General features: G+C 45.9%; 1 protein-coding gene across 3 annotated transcripts in view; it reads right to left on the bottom strand.

Moving 5' to 3' along the window:
* Positions 1-23,716, bottom strand: part of MYH11 (myosin heavy chain 11) — a 127,119-nt gene that overhangs the window by 86,326 nt on the left and 17,077 nt on the right. For 2 of the 3 annotated variants that reach the window (XM_032604060.1, XM_032604059.1), the window contains exon 3: positions 16,235-16,391. In XM_032604060.1, the coding sequence (XP_032459951.1) occupies positions 16,235-16,391 (157 nt within the window). Of the gene's footprint in view, positions 1-4,228; positions 4,399-16,234; positions 16,392-23,716 lie in introns of those variants that run through there. The other variant, XM_032604062.1, reaches the window with a different exon arrangement.

A 23,716-nucleotide genomic window follows, 5' to 3' on the forward strand; every position in this document is an offset into this window, starting at 1 on the left:
TTTTTTATGGCTGAATAGTACTCCAATGTATAGATAGACCACATTTATGGTTCCACTCATCTGTTGATGGGTGTTTGGGTTGTTCCTAGCTTTTGGCTATTGTGAACAGTGGTGCTATGAACGTTCAAGTACAAGTTTTTGAGCACCTGTTTTCAATTCTTTGGGGTATATACCCTAATCCATTCTTGAAATGTCACCCTGAGAGTCACCTCCTCTATGATACTTTTTCTGACTCCATACCTCCCTAGAGCTAAGGTGGGGGCCTTTTTACTCTACATCACCCCCAGGGCTGCCATGGACAGTGGTATGAGTTGTACACTGCATAACTCTAAGGGAGAACCATTCACACTGGTCACTGTAGATTTGTATATTTATTACAACCATCTTTCAGCGGACGGAAGAAAGATGCCTTGAGAAAAGGGTACCTTTTTCTAATTCTATAAAGGTACCACCTGTTCTAGTGGTGACCCTGGCTCCCATAGTCCAAAGATTCCCTCCATCGTAGCACTTAACCTCACCATGATCATTGTTTCACCTCAATACTTTTTAGGAGAAAAGGATTATTTGGAATGATAATGGACCATTTTCCCTTAATATGACAGGCAGAATATTTCTTTTTCATCTTAGTAAAAATTATGCTACTTTACCAAAGAGTAGAAACAATACAAATGTCCAACTGGTAAATGGATAAACAAAATGTGGTCTATCTATACAATAGAGTATTACTGAGCCATAAAAAGGAATGAAGCACTGATACAGGCTACAACAGGGATGAACCTTGAAGACATTATGCTAGGTAAAAGAAGTCAGTCACAAAATACCACATGTTGTGTCATTCACTCCATTTCTACTAAATATCCAGAAGAGGTAAATCTATGGAGACAGAAGGTAGGTAGTGATGGGGTGGAACTGGGAGTGGGAATGGGGGAGTCACTATAAGAGGCCACAAGTGGGCACAAGATTTCTTTCTGGGATGATAGAAAGATAAACTTAGATTGTGGTGATGGCTGCATAACCTTGTAAATTCACCAATAACTGGTGAATTGCATATCAAAATGGATTGATTTATGGCATATAAATGACACCACAATAAAAGTTTTTTAAAAAACAATGTTAGTTTTACACCACCTCTAAATCAAGAGATCTGATTCCTTAAACATCATACAGATCTATTCATTTTTCAAGTTACAAAACTGTTTTTTTCTTAAATAAGTTATTAATTTTTTATTTGGATTACAAAATTAGTACACAACAACTGCAGAAAGTTTGGCAAAGACAAAATCCCCCTACCCTGTGATGGTTAATATTTGGATATATCTCCTTTTCATTATTTTTTATAGCGGTTTAGACTGATTTACACAATTGATGCCATTCGACGGCGTGATTTTCTAGTCCTTTTCATTTAACATTTGACTATAAGCGTTGACCATGTCATACAGTCTTTGTTGCTGATATTAAATGGGCTTGTAATAGTCTATGGGGAGGCTCCTGCTGCTTCTCAACCTCATCTGGTTACTTCCCTCCCCCACTTACACCCCAGCCACACCAGCCTTCTTGGCACTTCCCTAGCACATCGTGCCCATTCCTGCCTCAGGGCCTTTGCACTGCCTCCTCCTTCTGCCTCTAAAGCTCTTCCCTGGTTCTTGATGTGGCCAGCTCCTTCTCACCTTTCAAATCCAAGTTCAAATATCACATCCTCAGATGGAGCCACCTCTGACCACCATGCATTCAGAGCCACTCCCTCAGTTTCTCTCTCTCTTTTTTTTTTTTTTTTGTGGTACACGGGCCTCTCACTGCCGTGGCCTCTCCTGCTGCGGAGCACAGGCTCTGGACGCGCAGGCCCAGCGGCCATGGCCCATAGGCCCAGCCGCTCCGTGGCATGTGGGACCCTCCCGGACCGGGGCACGAACCCGTGTCCCCTGCATCGGCAGGCAGACTCCCAACCACTGTGCCACCAGGGAAGCCCCCTCAGTTTCTCTTGATCCCATCATCCTGTTTTATCTTCTCCTTAGGGGGGAAAAATAACTGTATAATTTCATCACCTGAAATTATTTATTTATTTATTTGCTTACTTCACAAAACTGCTTTAACGCTTCTCCTACTGGCCCATGAATTCCCGAGGTCCAAGGGCTGTGCCTGATCCAGGGGGGCAGGGACCATGTTTGACACATAGTAGGTACTCAGGAAATGCTTGTTGATTTGAATCAGTCTCAACCAATCATTTTTTCTCTCTCTCAATCTCTCTCTCTCTCTCAGAAAGGCAATTTAGATTGAAGCCACAGTCAGCGCTTCTTCCTTTATTCACATATTCACTCAGCAAACAAGTCCAGGGCCCGTACTGTGTGTCAGGCACTGGAAACACAAAGTTTACTAAGACCTACTTAGTCTTTGCTTTTGAGAGGCTTATGATCCAGTGTGGGGGTCAGATGGGCAAAGAATGGACTGCAAGATGTGGGCAAATGCCACAATGGGTATATGTCAGAAGTGCTACAGAAGGGCTGTTTTAACGCTCCCCGAGAGACAGACAACTGAGCCACAGAACAGCTGAGCCACACAGAGAAGGATGTGTAGGAATCCACAGGGGAAAAGGAACCAAGGAGGCAGAGCATCCCAAGCAGAGGGCCTGGGCCACAGGAAGTCAGAGATGGGAAAGAGCACAGCACAAGAGCAGAGATGGCAGGGCTGGAGCCTGCATCCCAGCACCGCCTGCGCCTGGCTGAGCTGTCCGGCCCGGAGCCCTGGGGTCTGCCTCATCTCACACCCCAGCCCCAAACGTGCCTGTCTTCCCTTCTTCTCCCAGGCCTGGGGGTCTGGCCTTGGATGAGCAGGTGTGCAGGGGAGCTTTCCAAGGACAGAAAGGGCTCCCTGCTGTCTCCCCTGCACCAGGCCTGAGTCTCCCAGGAGACGTCCAGCTCCCCACAGACCAGCTATTTCGGCCTGATCCCGACACCAGCTCGTGGTTTCTGGCTGGGGAGCCAGAGGCCTGCAGGCTGACCATAAAAGGAGAAAACCGAGCTGGGCCTGACAGCAGCCCGGGCTGGCAGCTTCTCTTCCTCCCTCCCGCGCCAGGCTGCTGTGGGACCCGTGGAGAGGGAGGTGGCCAAACCCAGGTCCCCGCAGGGTCACCGCTCCCCCCCCACCAGGGAAGGACCTGGCCTCCACCAAGTGCTGAAAGGTGGCTCCCTCCCTAATGCCACCCACAAAGGTGGATGCGGAGGGTTCCAGACCAAAGGTCAGTGCTGGGCCTCCACCCTGGGCCCAGCCAGGGGACAGCTCAGGCCCTGCACTTGCCTGCCTGGTGCTGTACTCCCCAGGCACTGTCCAAATCAACCCTCACAACCACCGGGATAGGTGTCTCCTCATGGGACAAATGAGGAAACTGAGGCACAGAGAAGTGGGCGCCTTGGCAGAGCTGGGATTTGAACCCGCTCCAAAGTGACTCCCTTAACCTCTGCTCTGTAAGTCCAGGCTTTCCTCTCTCTACCCTCCTCCCCCCAGCAGCGTGGGGAGGAAGAGATTCTCGGTGGGCAGAGGTACTCTGAGAGCTTGTGCTGGACCCCAGCAGGACTCTTCCAGACCCGCATGAAGCTCTGGCATCTTTAATAGTGGAACTGGCCAGCTAAGGGGGCGTGGGTACCCAAAGATCGATATCCTCCCGGTGGCCTCCTGGGTCGCAGCTCCCACCTCCACTTTCTGTGTCCTCCTCTCTGCTCCAGCCCCACAGCCTCGTGTGTCCCATCAGCTCCCTTAGGCCCACATGTCACCTCGTAAGGAGGCCTCCTCTGCCCTCCCAGCCTGGGACAGGTCCCAGGGTCCACCTCACAGCTCCCTTGACCTTCCCGACAACACATGTAGTTGTGGTTGGATTTGATTAACATCTGCACCCCTCAGTAGACTGTGTCCCCCACCACAAGCCTCCCCACAGTGAGGCCTCAATCAATACTTTTGGACAAAAAAGGGAACATGGAGCTAGATTCTCTCTAAGGCTGGGGGGACACAGAGCCAGGAGGCTGGAGCATGCATAGCCCAAGAGGAACACACCATCACCAAGTGGCAGCCAGAACTTCCCAAATCCACTCCCTTAAGCATATCTGCTTCTCCAACTCAATATTTACTGCTTATTTCAAAAATTTAATTCTCCTTAGCTCTTTCCCATCTGTGTGAGACACCATGGACAGTCCGTAAAATGCTCATCAGAATCAGATGATCCTTCTTCCTCATTTCCTACCTAAGAACGTGATCTTCTCATGATACCTCAGAGGGCCAACCAGACGGGGCCAGACAGATGGAGCTGCCAGCATCCCTCACACCGCCAGGCCAGATGCTGAGCAGAGAGCGGCAGCAGAGTCTCCAAGAGGCAGAGAAGCATGCAACCGGTCCCCTCCCTGGGGATGTGTCACAGGAACACAGTCTCAAGAGCAAAATGACTTGGAATTACTTCCCGGCTCCACCTCTTAGGCAACTCAGAGCATCAGTTTCCTCACCAGGAAGGGATAAAAACCCACACATTCCAAGGATGTGAAAATAAATGAGACTGGACACACAAAGAGCTTAAAAATACCCAAAGCCCATTCAAAAGCATAATAAGTGCTTTTACTATTAGCTTTTTTATCATTACCACTCTATCCTCTCTGTCCTCTACAACAGTGAGCCAGTGAAGTGGTTACAGACGGCAGTGATTCTGTCCCAGGAGGACAGGGTATCAGGCCAAGTTCAACCCTTTCTAATTATAAGGCCTAAGCCAGTCCTTTAGCCTTTGGGGGCCTCAGTTTCCTCATCTGTTAAATGGGGGTAACAGCACTACACTATCTACCATACTGCCTCAGAGAATGTTTCTAGGGTGGCAAAAGGTGACGTTGCCAGGTTTGACACTCAGCTCGGGGGCCAAGCCACTCGGTGCTCTGAGCCTCAGTTTCTTCAGTCTGTCAAACGGGGAGGCTGTCCTGCAGGGGACTGGCAACGGCCAAGGGAGGCAGGATCTACGGGGCAGTGAGCCCAATGCACATCACTGCCCTTCCTGTCTCTGCTGAGCTTACAGGGGAGCCCCTTGGGAGTTGGGGGAGCACGAGCCAGCCCCCCAGTGCCTGCCGGCCATGGACAGAGGGTTCAGACTGAGTGTGGGAACTTGCAAAGCAGAGAGCGGAGTTTGGATCACTCCACTCCCACAGACCTCTCCGCAGCCTGAAGAGGGTTCAGCCAAGAGCCTGGGCTGATAAAGGTCTGTAGCTGTTGTTTTTTTCTTTAATCCCCTGAGAGTGGCCATTTGGTGCTAATTAGGTGAGGACACAACACTTCCAGTGACAGATCCTGACGGTTCCTCTCATCCTCAGAATGAAATCTCATCTGCCTTTCACACTGTCCCTCACCCCAGGGACCCACAGAGGGGCGGTGGGAGATCCAAAGTGGATTTTGTCAGGAAAGCTTTGGTGATGCTTTCCCCACACTCATCATGCTAATTTGCTGAAGTCACTAACATCAGCTTCCCAAGTGCTGGGTCCTCAACACTAACCCCCTGAGATATAAGGAGACAGCCCTGCAGGAGCAAACAGCCTTCCATGGGGCAGCATGGGCCTGTGCAGCAGCTCAGCATCACCCACTTGTCCAGCAAGCCCTGGGCTTTGCAGTCTGATAAACCAAGTTCAAATCCACTGTGATACTCATGTGTCAAGTTCTTCACCTCCCTGAGCCTCAGTTTCCCCAGCAATAAAATGGGGCTAAAAATAGCACCTGCCTCCAGGGTTGGATTATCTGACCAGTCATGTAAACGTAGGTCCACAAGCAAAGGAAGGGAGGAAGGTAAAAATAAAGAACATTTCAAATGAGTCAATATTTGCTACGTCTTAAAAACTATCATAGTAAATGTCATGGGAAAACTTAAAACTTTGTTGGCTTTCATTACTTTATAGTTTAGTGTTCTTTTTATTATGGATTACATGTGTGGGCACTGTAATAGTTTCAGGGCTTAATTTAAAGGTTCTAATCTGATCCTGTCTCCCTTGTGGGTTTGTGGGAAGGATGAATGGAGATTATTCCTGGAAAGCCCTGTGCATATAGGAAGCACACAATAAAAATCCACTATCACCATTATTGCTTCTTTGGAAAAGAAGGTGTGAGAGAATTTCCATCAAAAGATAGTGGGTTGAATTGTGAAAATAACTATACTACCCAAAGCAATCTACAGATTCAATGCAATCCCTATCAAAATACCACTGGCATTTTTCACAGAACTAGAACAAAAAATCACACAATTTGTATGGAAACACAAAAGATCCTGAATAGCCAAAGCAATCTTGAGAAAGAAAAAGGGAGCTGGAGGAATCAGGCTCCTAGACTTCAGACTATACTACAAAGCTACAGTAATCAAGACAGTATGGTACTGCCACAAAAACAGAAATATAGATCAATGGAACAGGATAGAAAGCCCAGAGATAAACCCACACACATATGGTCACCTTATCTTTGATAAAGGAGGCAAGAATATACAATGGAGAAAAGACAGCCTCTTCAATAAGTGGTGCTGGGAAAACTGGACAGCTACATGTAAAAGAATGAAATTAGAACACTCTCTAACACCATACACAAAAATAAACCAAAAATGGATTAAAGACCTAAATGTAAGACCAGACACTATTAAACTCTTAGAGGAAAACATAGGCAGAACACTCTATGACAAAAATCACAGCAAGATCCTTTTTGACTCACCTCCTAGAGAAAGGGAATAAAAACAGAAATAAACAAATGGGACCTAATGAAACTTAAAAGCTCTTCCACAGCAAAGGAAACCATAAACAAGATGAAAAGACAACCCTCAGAATGGGAGAAAATATTTGCAAACGAAGCAACTGACAAAGGATTAATCTCCCAAATATACAAGCAGCTCATGCAGCTCAGTATCAAAAAAACAAACAATCCAATCCAAAAATGGGCAGAAGACCTAAATAGACATTTCTCCAAAGAAGATATACAGATTGCCAACAAACACATGAAAGGATGCTCAACATCACTAATCATTAGAGAAATGCAAATCAAAACTACAATGAGGTATCATCTCACACCAGCCAGAATGGCCATCATCACAAAATCTACAGACAATAAATGCTGGAGAGGGCGTGGAGAAAAGGGAACCCTCTTGCACTGTTGATGGGAATGTAAATTGATACAGCCACTATGGAGAACAGTATGGAGGTTCCTTAAAAAACTAAAAATAGAACTACCATACGACCCAGCAATCCCACTACTGGGCATATACCCTGAGAAAACAATCATTCAAAAAGAGTCATGTACCACAATATTCAATGCAGCACTATTTACAACAGCCAGGACATGGAAGCAACCTAAGTGTCCATCGATAGATGAATGGATATAGAAGATGTGTCACATATATACAGTGGACTGTTACTCAGCCATAAAAAGAAACAAAATTGAGTTATTTGTAGTGAAGTGGATGGACCTAGAGTCTGTCATACAGAGTGAAGTAAGTCAGAAAGAGAAAAACAAATACCGCATGCTAACACATATATATGGAATCTAAAAAAAATGGTTCTGAAGAACCTAGGGGCAGGACAGGAATAGAGATGCAGACGTAGAGAATGGACTTGAGGACATGGGGAGGGGGAAGGGTAAGCTGGGACGAAGTGAGAGAGTGGCATGGACATACATACATTACCAAATGTAAAATAGATAGCTAGTGGGAAGCAGCCACATAGCACAGGGAGATCAGCTCAGTGCTTTGTGACCACCTAGAGGGGTGGGATAGGGAGGGTGGGAGGGTGATGCAAGAGGGAGGGGATATGGGGATATATGTATGTATAGCTGATTCACTCTGTGATACAGCAGAAATTAACACACCATTGTAAAGCAATTATACTCCAATAAAGATGCTAAAAAAAGATAGTGGGTTGAACACAGGTATTTAGCGCTTCTTCCTCCCCAAACTGTACTAAAGTGACAGTAAAGGGGTTTTTCAAAAACACATGAAGCCGTTCAAATGAACAGGAGAGGAGAGAACAGCAGCAAAACCTGGGAAGCCAGCAAACAGGATGAGTGATGACAGTCCCAGGAGAGAAGTCTAAGCTGATGGTGGGGAAAGTGGAGAAGCACAGCCCCCTGCCTCCAGCCCCAAACCTCAGTAATTGGCAGCCCCCAGGGCCTTGGGAAGTGGGTAGAGGGGAAAAAAACCCCACAAGGACTGATCGAATGTCTGTTTGAGAAGCTGCTAGATACTCCAGATACCTTCTACACCCCTGCAGTCAAGTGACTGCCCTTCCCACAACCCACAGAAGGGGGGCAGATTTATTCTCTGGAGAGGAAGAAATAGAGGGTCTCTGTCTTGGGGGACACCAGGGACCATACTGACAGCAGGAGAATAACACGCAAGTTTGATCCCACAGTTTGAAACCCTCAGCCTCTTCTCAACTAGACCCTCAAAATGATGGTAGACAGATATTTCTCCTCCAGGCAGAAGATTGCACAAGTCTTCTCGGAAGAATCTCATCAGCCCAAGAAAAAAGCCTGAAAGATATAGCAGAAGTGCCCCAATGGAGCAGCCCAGCTTCACCCGCCCATAGCCAGGCTCATTATGAGCAAGCTCCTCCTGCAAGCAGGGAGCCGCCATCAACTGTTTGGTGCCCATGCATTAAAGCATCCCAGATGAATGGACAGCCAGTAATTCACCGAGCATCTGAAGAAAGCCACTAATAAGACAAACATAAATGAAAACAAATAAAAAAGAAAATATGCCTCTTGGAGGAAACAGAGACCTACCTGTGGAAAAGTACCCTCCAAGAAAAGGGACATACATGGAAAAAAGAATGTTATAAGAAAGAAACATTCAGGAAACAAAACAAAGCTCTTGGAATTTTTTTTTTTTAATGAAAGCAGTAATTGAAAACTCAATGGAAGGTTCATAAGATAAAGTTGAGGTAACTGCCCAGAATATAAATGAGACGAGAAAGATGAAAATCATAAAAACAATCTAGGAATTCCATTATGGAAATAAGAAAACATCTAGAAAAAAAACAGGAGAGAGAATACAAAGACAAAGAAATCATTAAGGACGTAATTCACAAAAATTTCCCAGAATTTAAGGACGTGAGTTTATAGATTATGAGGGTCCACTCAGTCTCCAGCACAATGGGTGAAAACAGACACATGCCAGATTCCACCATCATAAACAGGGGGATAAAGAAGAGTCAGGGGAAAAAAAAAAAAAAGCTTCCAGAGAAGGAGAAAAAACTGGTTATACACAAAGGATCAAGAATCAGATCGGGTTTTTTTTTTTTTTTTTTTTTTTTTTCTGTACGCGGGCCTCTCACTGTTGTGGGCCTCTCCCGTTGCGGAGCACAGACTCCAGACGCGCAGGCTCAGCGGCCATGGCTCATGGGCCCAGCCGCTCCGCGGCATGTGGGATCTTCCCGGATCGGGGCACGAACCCGTGTCCCCTGCATCGGCAGGCGGACTCTCAACCACTGAGCCACCAGGGAAGCCCCAGATTGGCTTTTATCTCCTCAAAAATGAAACTGAATCTCAAAGCTAATGAAGCAATGCCTTAAAACTTCTGAAAGAAAACTATTTCTTGCTTAAAAATTTAAAACCAGCTAAATTGCCCTTAAATATTAGAGAAGCATCAAGACTTTCAGATATGCAAGATCTCAATTTGCCTCACACACATCCTTTCTTGAGAAGCTACTAGAGAAAGTGTTCCATTTAAACAGGGAGTAAATCAAGGAAGAAGACCTGGAAACTAGGAAACAAGGAATCCACCATGAGAGCATTGAAGGGTATTCCAAGAATGATAAAGAAGATCCCAAATGTCAGCTACCAGTCATAGAAGGTAGCCAGGGCAGGTCAGAAGACTCCAGTAGCGATCACCTTCATGGAGAAGCTATCAATAGGATCTTGAACACATAGCTAGACATATTAGAAGGAGATTAACATATTTTGAAGGAAAATTTGGGGTAGAATTAGTGATTAAGTACATAGATAATCAAGTTGGGGAAAAAAAGGCAATTACTAACTCCAGGGAAAAGAATAATTGTACTGGAAAAGCAATCACAAGACAGTGCAGAGCTCAGCTGTGAAGAGCATCTACACAGTCATAATAATGTAAACTCTGAATATAGTTTTCATCAAAGTTAATACAAAACTATGTTGGGATTCTATGAGATAGGGCGCAAATGCACGTGTGCTGGGAGGAGACAGGAGGCGCAAAGCAAAGGAGTGACTGAGCTAAATCCTCATGTTCCATGATGAAAAGTCAATAGGCTAGGGCTTCCCTGGTGGCGCAGTGGTTGAGAGTCCGCCTGCCGATGCAGGGAACACGGGTTCGTGCCCCAGTCCGGGAAGATCCCACATGCTGCGGAGTGGCTGGGCCCGTGAGCCATGGCCGCTGAGCCTGCGCATCCAGAGCCTGTGCTCCGCAACAGGAGAGGCCACAACAGTGAGAGGCCCGTGTACCGCAAAAAAAAAAAAAAAAAGAAAAGTCAATAGGCTATTGACTAAAACAGGGGAAAAATTAAGATATGAGCAATATACTCAAGTTTTTTAGTGATTACAGAGGTAACTATCCAAAAATCAGTTAAAAGGTTGATAATGGATACCCCTGGAGAAGAGGAAAGTAGAGAAGCAACAAAGGAGGGCTATTTTCCTTAATAAGCCTTGAGGAATTGACTCTGAATCATCTTCACATATACCGTCACTAAAAATAAAAACTAAAAATGGAAAAAAGGAACAAAGAATCCCTTTAGGCATGTAATACTCTAGCAGCCTATAGAACGGTGCATATGGAATGTTACTATTTGTGGGGAAATCTTGGGGAGAGGGAAATAGATATGTATCTGCACACATGTGCAGAAAATATCTCTAGGAGAATATCTAATAAACTAGAAACCACGGTTATCTCTGGGGAGGGAAATTAGGCGTCTAGTGCACAAGGGTTGAAAGGTGAGAATTTTCAGCTTTTGAATTTAATCTATCATCTCTCCAAAAAAAAGAAAAAAATTGGGAAATGTAAACACGACATCATGTACACATACACATATATAAGCTGCATCTTTAAATGCCTACTTCTCCCATTCTCTTCTTCCCCAGGGGCTTGGCTTCCTTTGAGGAGGGGGTAGTCAGTAAATTATGTCTTAGAAATCCCCTACCATATTCCCAACTCCCCTGTTACTATTCTCAGCCAGAACGCCACCCCAGATCCCCTTTCCCCTCTTAGTAAGCCATCAAGGCTTGTAACTCCCCATCCCTCTAAGACAACCCCCGCCCCCATCCTGACCCTGGTTGGTTCTTTTCTTTAAACAACTCTAAGAGTTCTTCCTTCATTCATCACAAATATTAACGGAGCAGCTACTCCACGCCAGGCACCAGCAAACATGCCAGAGATTCAGTGATGAGCAGGCAGACAAGGATGGAGTTTGTGGGTTTTATGGAGTTTAGGGGTCCTCGGGAACTTAAGCATCTACGTCACATATTTTAAACATTTCATTCTGTATTCAGTGAACGTGTTCTCCACCCCTTCCCAACCCCACCTCTTCACACTCCAGCCTGTTCCACAGAGGACTTGAGGAGGAGGCCACAGCTGCTAGCTTGACACCTCCAAGACAGAAAGTCCAGCATGATTCAAGCCAAATGACTGTACAGCCTGGGATAGCAACATTCACCAATAGAGTCACAAACCGAGCCCACATGTTCCTTCACAGAAACCAAATTCCCACTTTCTAAAGAAAAAAAATTATTTTTCCCAAGCCTATATTTTTCTCCTTGATTTTTTCTTGGGGGGGAGGGATTTTTTTCCATTGGAGTCTATCATAACTAATTTGCCAGGAAGCACCAGGTAAGGCCAAAAGGAATACATACGTAGCAGCTGTTGATTAACATTTAATCTAAAAAGAGCTTATCTTTTATGGTTCTGTGAGCTCATGGCTGTCATTTTCTCTTGAGGTTTGAAATTTCAAATTTTATTTTTTTAAATTAATTAATTTATTTATTTGTTTTTGGCTGTGTTGGGTCTTCGTTGCTGTGCGTGAGCTTTCTCTAGTTGCGGCGAGTGCGGGCTGCTCTTCGTTGTGGTGCGCGGGATCCTCATTGCGGTGGCTTCTCCTTGTTGCGGAGCAGGGGCCCTAGGTGTGCAGGCTTCAGTAGCTGTGGCACGAGTGCTTAGTAGTGGCTCGCAGGCTCTAGAGCGCAGGCTCAGTAGTTGTGGTGCAGGGCTTAGTTGCTCTGTGGCATGTGGGACCTTCCCGGACCAGGGAATGAACCCATGTCCCCTGCATTGGCAGGCGGATTCTTAACCACTGTGCCACCAGGGAAGACCCTGAAATTTCTAAGTAATTTTATATTTCGCTATATAATTCTGTGTTAAAACATAGAGCCTAAAAGGAATGAAATGTTATCAGCCCCAGGGGTCCCGGTATAGAGTATAACATTGCCCCATGGATGGGAAGTTGTCTAGAGAGATGAAAGTTATCACAACACAAAAATATTCTTCAATGAGACGACTATTTAGGAAATCAGACCCCACTGAAACATCTTTCTCTGGTCTGCATCACTGTTGCCCTCCGACTCAAAGGCTTCACCTTGCCAACTACTGGGTGTCAACATCCATTGTCTTGATACAAACACAACGAAGTGGCAGCTCTGCAAAACTGTTGATTTCCCTGAAGGTGCAATGTCACATGTCCATGCCCTCTGAAAGGCCACAGAAAGTCAGATCAATTCACAACCAAATATCAGAGAGTCATCGGGAAAAGTAACATAACAGGGGCTTTGAGGCACTGTGCTAAACGCCAAATAAGTAAAAGCCCGTGGCAAAAGTGGTGATCTCTCCAATAAGTATGCAAAAATTATCCTCTTACCCTACACTGCAGAAATCAAGCATGACATGAGAATGGTGTCTTATGCTCTCACATGGTTCTGTCCAAAAAAAACTTAAGGCAAAAAAATGAATTAATTTTATACTCAATCTAAGAATTAGCATCTAGTTGAAATTACCACCAAATTCCTATTACACGTAAAATAAATAAGTCTGTGTTCATAATTTGCAGTGTCATTTTTCAAGTCCGTCAAGCCCCCTTCCCCCTTAATCTACAGTGCCTGTTTTAAGTGATTTTTTTTCTGGAACCTATTATTTTCAGATAGTCAAAACGTCCTTCATTTCATGCCATTCAGCTCAGTTAGTGTATGAAGGTTTCATAGCAAAATGTTAATGGTGGTGATCTCTGGGTGATAGAATTATGGGTGCTGGTATATTCTCTTTTGCTTAAATATATGTTTTACTTTTTCTAGAATCAATATATAAGATTCAAGTTTTTTTTAAAGTTACACATATGTATTTTAAGAGCACTATGGCAGTGCTTCACTGTCACTCCCCTCTTCCTCTTTGCTAACGAAATTTTCTTTCATTCTGGTATTCAGATAAAATGTGCTTAGTGGGAGCTCCCTCAGCTCCAGGAAAGAACCAGGAATAGTCCAAACCAATCATAAATGTTCCAGTCCTCTTTGCCAATGATTGGTTTAAAGGTTGGCATGTGACCAAGTTTTAGCCAATCAGACATAAGGGATGCCTGCTGAGAAGCTTCTGGAAAAGGTTTTCCTCTCTGATAAAAAAGAGACATAGGAAAAAAACCTAACCCTCCACGTCCTTCATGCTTTTGGATATTATCACATGAGGATGTGATACCTGGAGCTATGGCTGCCATCTTGTGACCATAAGGAAGTAGCCAAGAAAATTCCAAAAAAGTCTGGTTTTGAGCTGCTGAATTAGCTAAGCCTGAAATCATCAACCTTCAGACTATTTGCTATGTGAGGTAATAAATTCCCGTTGTTTAAGCAACTTTAATTGGTTGCTATGTTTCTCGCAAGCAAAAGCACCCCAAATGATACAAGCACTGTAGCTTTGTGATGTTCAGCTTCGCAAAGCGGTGTGTGAACCACCATTTTATACTTTTCCATGAAGAGAGACCACAAATGATTTTTTTCCACAAAAACACATACCTAACTCCAAAAGTCATCACTTTAAAACCTGAGATTTTATCTCCACAGCCCTCTTTGCAAGGTTCCATATTCTGGCCTTTGGAGGTAATGGTAGTCTCTCATCTGGAGTGGTCCAGCTTGAGTCACACCTGTGGGGTTTGGCTAACCCTGTCAGTAACCTTTGGGGAACTTATACCTGAGTCCCTCTACCTTGGGGGGTTATATCTCCTAGGCACATCTGGATCTCTGCCCTCAGGAGCTTCCAAAACTGGGCTCCTTTCAATTCCCAACTCAGAACATTCCTGGAGGAAGATATTCCAGGGGTTGCAAAGTCAAACACAGGGGCCAGGCAGTTAACACAAACAAGTGCATCAGGCCAGGTGAGAACTGGGGAACTGGAGAACTCATACCCCCTCTAAAGGGGCAGCTGACAGGTGGGATCACATGTTGCCAGACATTCCAATACTTTCAAAACAACCTAGAAATCTGGCTTTTTATGTACAATCTCCAAATTTTTAAAAGTTGGCAACTAATTTAGGTATCCTTAAAACTCCATGTGGTGGAGAACAGTATGGAGGTTCCTTAAAAAACTAAAAATAGAACTACCATACGACCCAGCAATCCCACTACTGGGCATATACCCTGAGAAAACCATAATTCAAAAAGAGTCGTGTACCAAAATGTTCATTGCAGCTCTATTTACAATAGCCAGGACATGGAAGCAACCTAAGTGTCCATCATCGGATGAATGGATAAAGAAGATGTGCCACATATATACAATGGAATATTACTCAGCCATAAAAAGAAATGAAATTGAGATATTTGTAGTGAGGTGGATGGACCTAGAGTCTGTCATACAGAGTGAAGTAAGTCAGAAAGAGAAAAACAAATACTGTATGCTAACACATATATATGGAATCTAAGAAAAAAAAAAAAAGGTCATGAAGAACTTAGGGGTAAGAGGGGAATAAAGACACAGACCTACTAGAGAACGGACTTGAGGATATGGGGAGAGGGAAGGGTAAGCTGTGACAAAGTGAGAGAGTGGCATGAACATATATATATACACTACCAAATGTAAAATAGATAGCTAGTGGGAAGCAGCCACATAGCACAGGGAGATCAGCTCAGTGCTTTGTGACCACCTAGAGGGGTGGGATAGGGAGGGTGGGAGGGAGGGAGACGCAAGAGGGAAAAGATGTGGGAACATATGTATATGTATAACTGATTCAGTTTGTTATAAAGCAGAAACTAACACACCATTATAAAGCAATTATACTCCAATAAAGATGTTAAAAAAAATAAAAATAAAAAACTCCACGTGACCAAACCAAACTTATCTGAGGGCTGGATCCAGCCTACCAGTTGCCAGCTTACAACCTCTAGACTATTCGCACCTAAAAATCACATAACAATTGTGCACAGCTTTAAAACTGCCAAAGCTCTTTTCCGTTGCCCTTTCCCAAGTGTAAAGAGGGCAGAACTCCTGTATCTCAAGACCAGATCCATTTATACGAGGAGGTATTCCATTTATGGGAAGAGGCATGAGGGAACTTTCTGGAACTATTTCCCATCTTGGTCTGGGTGGTGATTAAACAACTGTAGACATGTAAAAATTAATTTTATGCTGGACACTGAATTTGTACACTTTTTGCATTCTACTGTTATGTTCTACCTCAGTAAAAGTTATTAATGATAGCAATAATACATAAACATGGAGGTAATATGCAAAGGTCTTCAGTGTGGAAAAGCCTGTTTTACAATCTTCACCACAAGCTGAGAGATGGATCCTATCACTCTCTTTTCACAGATTAGAAAACTGAGGCTGGAGATGAAAAGACATTTGCATAGGATCCCGCAGGGTGTGAGTGACAGCTGGTTGCAAATCCACATCTGATTGGCTCAGCCCCAGGGCTGTTCCCCACCCACTTCCCTTCCCAGGTGAGAGCATCCTACCATTTTCCAGATAGCTGGCCTGCCCAGGGCGAGCGAGCTCTGGAGCGGAAGCCAGAGCGGGCCCATGCCCATATTTGCCCAAGCTATCTGCCCTCCTTTGCCCTCCCGGGCGCAAACACAGATGTTTAGTTTGCTTTTTCCCTTTTTCAGTCACAGCCCTCCTGAGGCCCAGTGCTGCCTGCCAAACTCCGCATTCTTGGCGAGAACTGCAGTCAGGCAGGACAGGAGGGGCCCGGGGAGTGACTGTAAGCAGCCCTGGTGGGCTCCCTGGAGGAGGAGGAGCTCCATGCACCCACGGGCGGCTCACCTTGCAGCATGCTCCGGTAGGCCGTGTCGGCGATTGCGTAGATGTGGGGGGGCATCTCGTGCCGCTTCTTGCCCTTGTACATGTCGATGATCTTCTCCGAGTAGATGGGCAGCTGCTTGTAGGGGTTCACCACCACGCAGAAGAGGCCCGAGTACGTCTGCCAAACAGAGAACCCATCTTATTTCCAGAACCCAGCAGGGACGAGAGCTTGGACAAACAGCCCATGGGGTCCAGCCATAAGAACACCTACCACGGCCTGCACTGTCTGAGCACCACCGTGTGCATTTTCTCACTTCATCCTCACAGTGGCAGCCTTAGACAGATGCGCTCAGAGTCTCATTTTAGAGATGGGGAAACTGAGGCTCAGAGTCCTAGTGGGAACCTCTTGGCATCACTGACTCTGGATACAGGGGAAGAGGAGCAAGGGGCAAGACTGGATTTCTAGGGCACCTGTGTTATAGTTTATAAGTTCTGCGCTCAGATCCCAGCTCCACTCTCACCACTGTTGCTTCACCTCCCTGAGCCTCGCGGGCTTAAATAACATCTACCTCTTCTGGAGCATCTACTGTGTGCCGGCCACTGAGCTAAGCACTTCACAGTCGTCTTCTTCTTTAATCCTCACATCCACCCTGTGACAGGGATACTATGATTTCCCTGCTGCCCATTTGACAGATGAGGAAACTGAGGCTCAGTGAGGTTGTCACCAGGTCATACAGCTGCTGGGGAATTCGGAACTAAAATCGCGACTGCTAACCCCAGAGCTCACACTCTCAACCCTGAACAAAGCACACACTCCCTTGTCTCTAAAATGGTGATGAACACAGCTGCCCTTAAATAGGAATGGTCCTGACACGTTACAACACAGTCAGACATTACACTGAATGAAAGAAGTCAGACACAGAAGGTCATGTATCACATGGTTCCATTTATATGAAATGCCCAGCACAGGCAAATCCACAGAAACAGAAAACAGATCTCTGGTTTCCAGGGACTGCAGAGACGGGGGAATTGGAGTGACTGCTAGCTGGAATGGGTTTCTTTGAGGGGTTATACAAATGTTCCGGAACCAGACAGTGGTGATAGTAGCACTACATTGTGAGTGAGTGTATTACTGCCACTGAATTGTTTCCTTTAAACTGATGAATATGGTGAATCCATATTATATGGATTTTATCACAATTAAAAAAAAAAAGTCAGGAATTCCCTGGCAGTCCAGTGGTTAGGACTCGGGGCTTCCACTGCTCGGGGCCTGGGTTCAATCCCTGGTCGGGGAACTAAGATTCTGCAAGGCACATGGCACAGCCAAAAAAATAAATTAATTAATCTTAAAAAATTGTCCTATATGTATATGTATAGCTGATTCACTTTGTTATAAAGCAGAAACTAAGGCACCATTGTAAAGCAATTATACTCCAATAAAGATGTAAAAAAAAAAATGTCCTGCCCTACCAAGCACAGAGGAGCGTGTGAAAATGAACAGAACAGGGAAGGGGCGTGAAGAGGCTCGCACACCCTGCCGTGCTGTGCCTGGGGGAGGCGCTGTCCTGGTTCTTACTGTATGCTGGCCTTTCGCATGGGCTGAGGTCACAGCCCAGGAGGGAGGCACCAACCTGTCCCACAGGAACTGCTTTTCCAAACAATAACATCAGTGCTGCCCAAGGCTCCGATGGCCAGGAAGCATGTCTTCCCTCCAACTCCCCCGAGAAGTGACTAAAGGAGGAGGAACAGATATTCCATCACTGGGTTTCACTCAGAGCAGTGATCAAAGTCACTTTCACTTGACCAAAGTCACCCAGCAAGACCCTGGCAGCACTGAGCTCCAACTTGGCCCACTCCGAGGATTGGACACTGTCCATAAGGCTGTGGACCTATCCCTGTCCTACAGAAACAATAGATCATTTGTTCATTCATTTACTCATTCATTCATTCATTCATTCATTCAGTGTGTGCCCTAACACTGTGCAAGGCTCTGGGGTTATACTGGAAGACAAAACACACAAGGTCCTGCCCACAAAGGGCTTTCAGTCATGCTGGCAACTGGTTGAAGAGTGGGAGCCTCCCTCCAGGGCACCATTTGCTAAGGGACAATGATGATGAGAGTTGGGCCCGGGCGCAGGGAGAATGATGTTCCTGAAAAGGTACAGGACTGGTGGGGGAGGGAGGGAGTAATCCCCCAGGTTCTCACCACTCCCCAAAAAGGGCAAGAGTGAGGTCAACATAAGGCTTATCTAAACATCCATCAGCCACTTATTGAGCACCTACTGTATACCAGCTCTGTGTTAGATGCTGGAGACAAATAAGTCAATGATCATTCCTGCCCTCAAAAAGCCCCCAGATCAAAAGGGAGACAAGGATGTTCAAAAATAACATCATAAGAACAAGGATGGAGCCCAGCGTATTATGGGAGCAAGGAAGAGAGGGCCCTAACCCACATGGGGGTGCTCAGAGAAACTTCAGTGGGGAGGTACTCCCAGCACTGAGACTTAACAGATAAGGTGCTAACCAGCTCAGGTATACAGTGGGTGCTCACTAAATGCCTGCTAAATGAACGCCTGAGGGGTCAGTTAATTACGAAGCTTCCCTGGAGCAGGGGCAGTGCTGCCTTCATCTCTGTGACCCGGGGCCTTGCACTGGTCCACACATAGTAGGTGCTCAATAGACATTCGTTGAACAGGTGGCAAAGCTGTTCCAGGGCAGAGCCTGTGTGTCTTGTTCATCTGTGTCCTGGTCCCCAGCTTGGGGCCTCCATGGAGTAAGTGCCCAACAAACGATCGATCGTTTGAATGAAGGCCAACCAAGCCCTACCTCCTCTTCAGGCCTCAACTCCACCTCCAGCTCCTCTCAGGCCATGCCCACTGCCACTGCCATGTCCTTTCCAGAATGTATCATTTACAACCCTAACCACCCCTCCAGGGACCTGGAGGCAGTAAAGGGCAGTGGTTAAGAGTATAGGATTGACTACCAAGGAATTGTTGGAGCTCTCATTCTGCTACTTCTTGGCTGTGTGTCCCTGGGCAAGTCTCTTAGCCTCTCTGAGCCTCAGTTATCCTCATCTGCAAAATGGGCAGGTGTAATAGGAGCTCCTTCATTGGTTTGCTGTGAGATAGCCCTCGTGAAACATTTAGCACAGTACCTGGTATGTAATAGGGGCTCAATAAATGTTAGTGAACACCCAGTGCTCCCTTTGTTTCATGATGATGAAAACCTTGCCACCTTGGAAACTTCACATGGAATGTCCTCTCTCCCTGGAACACTTCTCCCTGATCTTCCCAGAGCCATTTCCATCTGCTCTTTCAGGGCTCAGTCTAAATGGCCCTTCTGGACTGCAAGCTGCACACCAGCGTATATCTAGCACCCAGCACAGGGCCAGGCACATAGCAGACACTCAGTAAGTATTTGCTGAATACAATGAATAAAAGAAAGAAGGGAGGGAGTGAGGGAAGGAGGAAGGAAGGAAGGCATGGCTCTCCCAACTCCATCATCAGCTTCTGAAGGAGAAATATCACCTTCCTCCTGTTTGCCTAGGACACCTCCTGGTGCTATGTACACAGCAAGCACTTAATCCATGCTTCCAGACAGATCTGAATCTCTGTCCAGTTCAGCACATCTTTCCGGGGCACAGTGGCCCTACAGGAAGGACTAGGAAGGCAGTAGCACACCCCACACAGAAGCTGGGCTTCAGAATCTCAAGTCTCAATCTCCATTGCTCCAACTTGGGGTCTCACCTGACCCAGCCCACCTGCACTTGATTGTGCTTCTGCTTCCCCATCCCCACGGGCCCCTTTCCAGCTGGTCAAGTTCAGGTTTCAACATCCCCGCTTCCCGTGTCCCAGCCGGCATCTCAGGGCCCGGTGCCACAGCAGGTCCCAGCTGCAGGCCAAGGGTTTCCCTCTTGTGACCGTATTAGGAAGTGAGTCCACTTTTTCCCTAACACTTTATATGGTCAGCCGTGGAGCCCTGAGCTCCCAAGGCCTCTGGCAGAAATGAGGAACAGTGGGGGAAGGTGGAAGAGATGCAGGCTTTAAGTCACAGAGGCCTGGTTGAACCTCAGCCTTGCCCTCATTGCCTGTGTGACTTGAGCAAGAGGCCAAACCCCTGAGCCTCTTCTTCCCCATCTATAAAACAATGGACAACCATACTTTCTTTACCAGGTTGTAGTGCAATGTCATGACTTTCTGAACATGTATCCTAGAGAAAGACCTGGTCCATCAAGAATGTGATCTGCTACAGCCTTGATTTTAAAGGGCAAAAAAGACTAGAAACAACCTAAATGTCCATCAGTGGGAGACTGGCTCAATAACTATGGTACACTGCCCTTTAAAGGAATACATATGTATGTATACAAATATACATATATTTGCCTCTATATGTATAAAATATTGCTGGAACGCTACATAAGGAACTGGTGACCATGGTTTCTCTAAGGAGGGGAACCAGATGGTGAGGAATGGGGTTGAAAGGAAAAGTCCTAAAATACCCTTATATACTATTTTATTTACTATTTGCATGTGTTGTCTATTCAAAAAAAGTGTTTTAAGTCTGAGTGGTTAGATAGTTGTGAACAGACACAAGAAAAAGCCACAAATAAATACATAAATAAGAAATTCCCCATTTCCCCCTCCCCGCCAGACCCTGACAACCACCATTCTACTCTCTGATTCTCTGAGTTTGACTATTTTAGATTCTCATGTAAATGGGATCCTGCGGGATTTTCCCCTCTCTTTGGCTTATTTCACTCAGCATAATGTCCTCCAGGTTCATCCATGTTGTTACAAATGGTAGGATCTCCTTCTGTTTTAAAGCAGGGTTATTACATTGTACGGCGTATCTACCACCTTTCCTTCATCCATTCATCGTTGTAGAATCTATGTTACATATCTGCATCCAGCTCAAGTGTGCCTTATCTTCCTCCCCTCAGTTATCAATCAGCCTCAGGGAGAGGACTGGGCCCTGTGACTCTCAGCATCCCACAAAGAGGGAAGCAGGGGAGCCTGATCCGGTCCCTCCCCAGGCAAGTCTCGTCACCTCTCTGCCTCGGTCACCTCGTGCGCAGGGTGGGATGTGAGCTTCACTCTCGCCAGAGAGCTGGGACTTGGGACGGTAGCCAGTACAAGCAAGGCCCATCTCTTCACTGAGTTCCCTGCGCCTGAAACCCTTGTCTCATCTCCCAGCCCAACACCAGGGACAGAGCCGACTGCTAAGCAGTCATGAAAAATCCCAGGCAGAGAGAAGCCAGCCAACAACAACAGCCAAGATAGCAAGAGAGTGCTGGACCAGGGATCAGAGCCACATGCACGCCCCACATGTGCCATCAATGATCTGTGGCAGCTCAGGCAAGAACCTGCATGTCTAAGATTAGGAGACGGGACCCTCTGGCTTCTACCTCTTCCAGACCCGAGAGGACAAGACATCAGCCAGGACCTGAGCAAAAGTGCCTTGTTCGAAATGAGCCTTGCAGAATGGAAGGGAAAGTTCTCTTCTTTATCAAGGGCAAAGTCGGGCACGGCCAGCTGCCTGAGCATCACCTGCCACCCACCTGTAATAAGGGCTGCGCCTTCCGCTATCACGCGCCGGGTGGATAACTTGCTGTGCCCCCCATCTCCACCCCTGTCCTCCTTTATCTCCTCTGTCACGGACAACGGTTTCTATTTAAGTGATTAAACTGACCAGAAAGGAACGAGACAGGAGTGGACGTGTGGTCACAAGACTGAAAGGCTTTTCATCTAATCTGTCCAGAGAAGCGTAGCAGGAATTTGAAGATTTGATTCATTTTTTAATCTGCTGTCGGAAGATAGTCTGGGTCTTGGGACCTTCATAAGCTCCTCATTTTTCCTGATTTCTATTTTGGGCTCAAACATTTGTGTCAGAGCACAGCAGACGAGATTCATATCCAGGCCCATCCTTGACCTCCTTGGATGAAGATGACTCATCTTGGACAGGAGACCCGCTCCCCTCTTGCTCCCTGCAGATTGGTGTCCTTAGAGATATCCACTCTGTACCAAGAGCCCCAGGTTGATAATGCTTCCAAACAAGGAGTTCGACAAAAGGGACTTTCCCTGCTTAGAGAGCATCTTAGACTATCCTTACAGGGTCTTTAGTACTCTGAGCCTCAGCTTTAATTAGCACAACATCCACTGAATGAAGTATGCTCGTCCCATCTTACAGACTAGCATACTTCATTCAGTGGATGTTGTACTAATTAAATGAGATAGAGAGGAGGCATTTATAGAATTATGAGTTGCTCCCCCATTCTCCCTTGGCTCTTTAAAAAAAAAAAAAACCCATTGTAACCCCCTCTGAACAATCCATAAGAAGAATAGATCATTAATTATGGTACATCCATAGGATAGGTCACAAAGCCCATAAAGGGACATTTTGGGGTTATGAATGAGCAATGGGGATGCTCATCACTGACTTGTACGTAGAAAGAAGAGCAGGTTCCCAGCCTAGGTGCACAGGCTTTTCAATATGTAAACACGCACTATTCTCACATAGAAACACCGGGAATGCACCAACATCTTATCAGCTGTTATCTCTGGGGGAGGACTGATTTTTGTGTTTACTGTGCTCTTCTGAATTTTCCAAATCTTCTGGAATAAATGTGCCTTATTTTCCTAATTAGGAAAAAAGTCTGCAGGACAATTTTAGAGATGACAAGGGAGTTTTGTAATTTTCACATGGTAAAACACAAAGGGCGGGACCAGAGGGCCTAAAGATGGAGGTGACTGTTTCCATAAGTTTGCAAAGAATCCAAGAACATCTGTCTGGTAATAACAAAAATGACCATAACAGCAACAAAACTAATAAAAACAACACCTAGCATGTTGAGTGCCTACAACATGCCAGGAAGCATGCCAAGTGCTTTCTTTTCAGAGTAACCCAGCCTATGAGGCTGGTACTCTTCTTGTGTTCATTTTACAGAGAAGGAAACAAAATTTCAGAGAAATTAGATAACTTGCCCAAGGGATTAACATACCCTTTCTGAGAGGCAAGATAGACAAAGGCTGGACTGGGGGACCCTCTGCCCACCAGTTTGGCTTAATGGGGTTACCATGTCCTTCTATATCCTGGGGAGCTGGCCCACCCCACAAGGAACCTGTACCCCTGAGTCACACATCATCTGGTCCAGACTGTCCCACAGAGCTTTCTGTAGTGATAGGAATGTTCTACACTTGTGCTGTCACAGGTATACAGCAGCCACTAGACACAGGTGGCTGTTGGGCATTTAACATGAAGCCCAGTACCAGTGAAGAAGTGAACTTTTAAGAATTGATGCTTAATTAGTTTACATCTAAATTTAGTTAGCCACATGAGGCCGGTGGCTACCATATTGGACAGTGCAGCTCTAGTGCACTCTGGTCTGCACAGTCAACCCAGAGATGTCCAGGTCAATCTAGGCGTTCCCATTTGGGACAGGGAAGGCCTCCACCAAACCTCACCAAGATCCTCATGTCTCCTACCTACTTGACTGCCAGGATGGAC

Source organism: Phocoena sinus, chromosome 15 (assembly GCF_008692025.1).
Source record: "Phocoena sinus isolate mPhoSin1 chromosome 15, mPhoSin1.pri, whole genome shotgun sequence".
Taxonomy (NCBI): Eukaryota; Metazoa; Chordata; class Mammalia; order Artiodactyla; family Phocoenidae; genus Phocoena; species Phocoena sinus.